This window comes from Camellia sinensis, chromosome 15 (assembly GCF_055761805.1).
Source record: "Camellia sinensis isolate YWXY chromosome 15, ASM5576180v1, whole genome shotgun sequence".
NCBI classification, from domain to species: Eukaryota; Viridiplantae; Streptophyta; class Magnoliopsida; order Ericales; family Theaceae; genus Camellia; species Camellia sinensis.
This window is the reverse complement of record NC_138975.1, coordinates 36982060-36988175: the sequence shown is the minus strand read 5'-3', so window position 1 is coordinate 36988175 and position 6116 is coordinate 36982060. Positions and strand designations below refer to the sequence as shown.

The 6116-nt window shown below is 37.8% G+C and overlaps 1 protein-coding gene across 1 annotated transcript; it reads right to left on the bottom strand.

Moving 5' to 3' along the window:
* Window positions 1-4047: 4047 nt before the first annotated feature.
* Window positions 4048-5361, bottom strand: LOC145812929 (uncharacterized). The gene is made up of 4 exons (XM_082908168.1): window positions 5239-5361; window positions 4659-5086; window positions 4247-4575; window positions 4048-4091 (listed from the first exon to the last, which is right to left on the bottom strand). The coding sequence occupies exons 1-4, from the start codon at window positions 5359-5361 to the stop codon at window positions 4048-4050; spliced, it is 924 nt and encodes a 307-aa protein (XP_082764294.1).
* Between the last annotated feature and the right edge of the window lie 755 nt (window positions 5362-6116).

Sequence of the window (6116 nt, the reverse complement as noted above, 5' to 3'; positions counted from 1 at the left end):
CCCTATGAGAGTCCTCCTAGGAATCACACACCCTACTCGCTACCAACTAAGTGAGATGGTTTTGCACAATCCTAGTAGGACTCTACTCTCCTTAGCAAAGTCCTTATAGGAGTCATACTCCTACTCACTACCAACCAAGTGAGATGGTTTGCACAATCCTAGTAGGACTCTAACTCTCTTTAGTAGAATCCTACTAAGAGTCTCATCACTGTAAGCCAAATAGGATGGCTGAACCCTTTACGTCGGTCATACATTTCTGACCAAACTGCCTTATCTCGGTCTCCTGCCATTCGGATCGTGTGATCGAAATCTAATCTATCGAATGCCACCCTACCGAGCTATACACAGCTCGACCCTCGCCATTGATGTTACTTTCTTTACCTCGGCTGACATCTTTACCTCGGCTGACATTGCGGTCAACCAGGTTATTTCGGCTCGGTGATACTTTAAACACCACTATCAGTCTTGACTCTGAGATGACGCCCTGCAGAGCTATCCTTTAGCTCGGTTCTCCCCCCACTGATACCTCGGTTTTGTCTGTTTAGACCGAGCTAACTGCAGCAGCCTCCGACCGAACTAACAAGGACGAGGTTCAAGTTGCGATGCCCAAACACCTCGGCCCATAATTCGGCCCAAATCCGTAATATGAGATGTCTTCTTGGCCTAAGATCGAGCTACACCAGCCTTTATCTCGACCCATTGCGCGACCCAACTTTACTATGTGAAGCATACAAGTATAGACCATCTCACCCACTTTGGAACAACTTGATTTCATGTAGTTTTGAAAGAGTTTTGAAGATGTACAACCCAAACAAATTGAGTTTATAAACATGAAAATCAACATCATTCCAAACTAAGCGACACAACCTCCATGCACTGGCATTCATAGAGTTATATCACATAAGCGAATAGTCTCATGGTATAATGCTAAACATAGTAAGAAAAACCCACACAAACGGGATGCTAAAGCATAAAAACTTACATATTTACTGACATCCCTCGAATAGCTACAAAACAAGGTTAGTAAAAACAGGCATGATCTTATATACAAAATCCTAATGCAATTCACTCCTAAGATGCAACTAAAGATTCGGCTTCTAAGATATGACATGTGAATCATCTCAAGAACATGAGGTAGCGCACATAATCACATAGGAATTGATTAAATCCAGCCGATCAAGATACATGAAACATAGATGCAAAGTATGGATATAACAACAAAAAAAAAATAGAATAAAATAAATGTGATGCATATTTACAAATAAAAAAAGCAAGTAAAAGAACGGGATAGAAAGAAGTGGAGCGGGAAATTATTACAACATTTTGAATAAATTATTACAAACCAAATTAGAGTGGGGGAGGAGAATATTACAATAAAATAAAAACCTCACAATACAATCAAAATAAAATAAACAAAAGAAAAAAAAAGTTTCATGTGCCTTGGAAACCACCGGAAGTTGGTTAACATTGGAAGACAACGCCCTATTGTCCAAAAGAAACTAGCTGACTGGCCAACTAGGCCTAGCAAAACCTGTCTTATTGCGAAACCAAGAAAAGGAACAAACAAGAAATATGTAGGTGGCTCAACTAACCACTACCGGTTAGATTAAAAATAAGAAAACAAATATAAAATAAAAACAAATGCAAACTTATAACAAAACTAACATGAACCTAAAACAAGAGAGCAAATATAAAATAAAATAAAATAAGTGCAAACTTACAACAAAACTAACATGAACCTAAAACAAAAAGAAAGCAAATATGAGGTAGAACATGCAAGACTACAACAAAACTAATATGAGATTAATATAAGAAAAATATAAGTTAGAAAATGCAAGATTACAACATAATTACTATGAAACTAAAAATAAAAAAAAAAAGAAGCAAATATGAGGTAGAACATTCAAGATTACAACAAAACTAATATGAAATTAAAGCAAGTGAATAAAAATAAATAAATAATTATGAGCTAAACAAACCACTTAGATTACAACAACATACTATGAAATATAAAGTAAGAAAATAAATATGAAATAGACAAACCACTTGGATTATAACAAAACACTATGAAATAAGAAGCAAGAAAATAATTATGAGATAGAAAATATAAGAAAATGAAAAACTAGAAATTCACATTCCAAAGAAATATTGAACTTCTTGATTTCCAAACTTCCTCTTGATTACCCTCAAGTTGTGGAGTATGTTGTTGAAATCTCAGCAAGAAAGTTCAAGTTTTAGCTTTGGTGAAGTTTTGGGTGGTAACAAAATAAACTTTTTTTTTTTTATCCAAGTTTAGATCTCTTTCTAAAACTATTTTCACTCAATTGGAACAAAATAAACTCTTTTTTTTATCAAAATTTAAACCTCTCTCATCAAAAATTTTCACCACCTCTCATAGTTCTAATGTTCTTCTATATATAGGCCCAAAACCAAGACCCTTTCATGTTCTAAAGGGCCAATTTTGAAAGACCAATTTTGAAGAGCCAAAACCTATTCATGTTTTGAAAGGCCAATTGTGAATAGTCAAAACCCATCCATTTGTTTGAAAGGCCAATTGTGAATAGTTAAAGCCCATTCATTTGTTTGAAAGGCTAATTGTGAATAGTCAAAATCCATTTAGTTTTTTGAAAGGCCAATTGTGAATAGTCAAAACCCATTTTATTTGTTTGAAAGGCTAATTGTGAATAGTCAAAATCCATTTAGTTTTTTTGAAAGGCCAATTGTGAATAGTCAAAATCCATTTAGTTTTTTGAAAGGCCTATTGTTTCAAACTGCTAAATTTTCTAGACAAGAGAAACAAATGCAGAAATTTTTTTTTGAATAGGTCTCAACTAATTAGGCAAAAACGGGGACAAAATTGGGATTGAAGCTTAAATCTGATTTTTTTACTGAGAAATTCATAACATAGCACATTATAATTTTCATCATTGGGTGTTCAGAAGAAAGCGCCCGCGCCCAAGTCTTAGGGTTGGTCAAAATGGGGTGTTTACAGTTGCCCCTATTTGACAAAGCTCGAAGTCATTTCATGACGTGAGTGAATGTCAAAGCCCGAAGATGACCCTTTTGACAAGGCCGTCAGACTTGGGCAAACAAACAAGATGCAATGCAAGTGGTTGAACCAGAAGGTTGCCTACGTATCCCTTTGCAAGGAATCAAACCTGCGTAGTTCAGTGGTAACATGTAAAATGACATGCTCAAAATGCAGTTTGAAAGTTGGACTTACACGCTTCACGAAGCCAGTTGTTTGAAAATTCATGATTATGCAATGCAATACAATGCAATGTTTTGGAGTGATGATAAAGATATGAAGATGACAACATGAGAGGAATGATATGAAACATAATAAGGGGTGCATCGCATTAAATATGTCATAAGATCACATACAAATGTGCCACAACACAAATGATAGGTGAACTCGAAATCCAAATGTGTCTTACACGAGAAGAGAAAATAATGAACTCGAATTCCAAACTCGTTTCACGCGGAAGGAGGTATAGTGGTGTAACCAACAGATGTTCCTAACCGTATTTCATACGCAGAGGAGGAAGGAAAACATCAAATCCTAGCACGTTTCACGTGAAAGGAACAAAGGTGGTGAAACCAATAGCGTACCTAATCGTATCTCATACGGAGAGGGAGAAGGTTTTAATTAGGTAAACATCAAATCCTAATACGTTTCGCGTGAAAGAAATAAAGGTGGTATAACCAACAGACGTACCTAACCGTATCTCATATGGAAAGGGGAAAGGTTTTAACCAGGTAAACATCAAATCTTAACACGTTTCACGTGAAAAATGCAAATGTGGTGTAACCAACAGACGTACCTAACCGTATCCCATATAGAAAGGGGGAAGGTTTTAACCAGGTAAACATCAAATCCTAACACGTTTTACGTGAAAGATGCAAATGTGGTGTAACCAACAGACGTACCTAACCGTATCTCATATGGAAAGGGGAAAGGTTTTAACCAGGTCAACATCAAATTCTAACACGTTTCACATGAAAGGAACAAAGGTGGTGTAATCAAAAGACGTACCTAACCGTATCTCATACAGAAAGGGGGAAGGTTTTAACCTGGTAAACTTCAAATCCTGACACGTTTCACGTGAAAAAAACAAAGGTGGGATGTTAATGAGATTGGCGTGGATTTGACATTTGTGGCATCACTTAACAAAGTTGATACAATCATTGTCCATGGTTAACCAGTAGTATCCTTGTCTAAGGATTTTTCTAGCTAACATTATACCGTTCATATAGGCTCTGCACTCTCCTCCATGGATGGCATCCATGATACGCTTTGCCTCTTTTTCCTCTATACACAGCTTGTGCATTCCCAGATGCCCTCTCTTATATAACTTATCTCCACAAATGACGAACTGAGTGGCCAGACGTCGTATCCCCCTTTTGTCTTTGGTGTTTGCCACTTGTGGGTATGTACCACGTTCTAGAAAATTCCAAATATCAAAGTACCAAGGGTTTTCATCTTGAACTTCTTCCGTTGCGGCTATCATTTCATACACGGGGGTGTACCTTGTTCTATAAAGATCGGGCACATCTTGACCCCGACCAGTATATCTATCATTGATGCCAGGGTTACCAATGCATCAGCAAATCGGTTGTTCTCTCTTACCAGGTGTGTAAAAGTTAGTTTTTCGAACCTCGGGATCAACATGTCCAAGGTTTGATGGTAGACTTTCATTTTTTTCTCTTTAACCTTCCAATCTCTGTTGGCTTGAGAGACGACCAAGTTCAAGTCCCCGATCACATCCAATCTTATTGCCCCAAGTTCCAAGGTTGCTTCCAATCCGGCAATGCACGCCTCATGCTCTGCTTGGTTGTTAGACATCCTGAATCGGAGTTTGAAAGCTAAGGGGATATGGGAATCATCCGGCACTATGAGCAACACGCCTATCCCATAGCCAAATTGATTGGACGCTATATCAAAGTACAACTTCCAAGTGTCTTCTTTAATCTGCATGAGCTTTTCATTTAGAAATGAGTAATCCATATCTTCTCTTCCTTCAATTGGGTGATCAGCCAAAAATTCTGCTACGACCCTTTCTTTGACAGATTTGCGAGTGACATACTTAAGGTCAAATTCGAAAAACAAAAGCAACCAACGAGCTAGCCTACCGGTAAGTGTTAGTTTCTCAAAAGATATTTGATTGGGTCTAATCTTAAAACCATAATTACCGAGTGAGCTAACAGGTAGTGTCTCAACTTCCTGGTGGCCCATACCAAAGCTAAGCAAGCTTTTTCCAAAGAAGTATAGCGGGTCTCATAGTCAAGCATCTTTTTACTTAAGTAGTAAATGACCTTCTCCACTTTCTCATCCGACTCTTGTGCAAGCATACATCCCATAGTTGATTCGGTCACTGATAAGTACAAGATCAACGGGTTCTCTAGCTCAGGCGGTGATAAAACAAGTAGATTCTACAAATACTGCTTGACTTGCTCGAACGCAAACTAACATCGATTATCCCATTGGAACTTCTTCCCTTTCTTTAGGAGACCAAACAGTGGTTCACAAGTCAAGGTTAGCTTTGAAATAAACCTTCTTATGAATTGCACCTTCCTTAGAAAACCCTACACCTCCTTTTTAGTCGTTGGTGGCGGCATTTCTAAGATGGCCTTTATTTTAGATGGATCAACTTCAATTCCACGCTGTGTGATCAGAAATCCCAACATCTTGCTCGCAATTACCCCAAAGGTGCATTTTTGTGGATTTAGTCTTAGCCTGTATTTCCTAATTCTCTCAAAGAATTTCTTCAATGCAATGTAATGGCTTTCTCAATCTTTGGACTTGACAATCATGTCGTCTACAGACACCTCAACTTCCTTGTGGATCATATTATGCAAAAGAGTGGTAACAACTCTCTGATAAGTGGCCCCATCATTCTTCAAACCGAATGGCATAACTCTATAGCAGTATGTCCCCCATGGTGTGGTAAATGCAGTGTTTTCTTTGTCCTCTAGAGCCATAAGGATCTAGTTATATCCTGAAACACCATCCATGAATGACAGTAAGGCATGCCCTGCAGTGAAGTCTACCAATTCTTCAATATGTGGCAATGGGAAATCATCCTTCGGACTAGCCTTATTCAAATCTCGAAAAT

Bases quoted from the DNA above. Each gene is read 5' to 3' on its own strand.
- LOC145812929 (XM_082908168.1), bottom strand. From the start codon at position 5,361: ATGGGATGTATGCTTGCACAAGAGTCGGATGAGAAAGTGGAGAAGGTC. The intron at 4,576-4,658 runs GTTCGAAAAACT...CATCAATGATAG, and splicing joins TTGGACATGTTGATCCCGAG to ATATACTGGTCGGGGTCAAG. The intron at 4,092-4,246 runs GTATAATGTTAG...GAAACGTGTCAG, and splicing joins GTGCAGAGCCTATATGAACG to GATTTGAAGTTTACCAGGTT.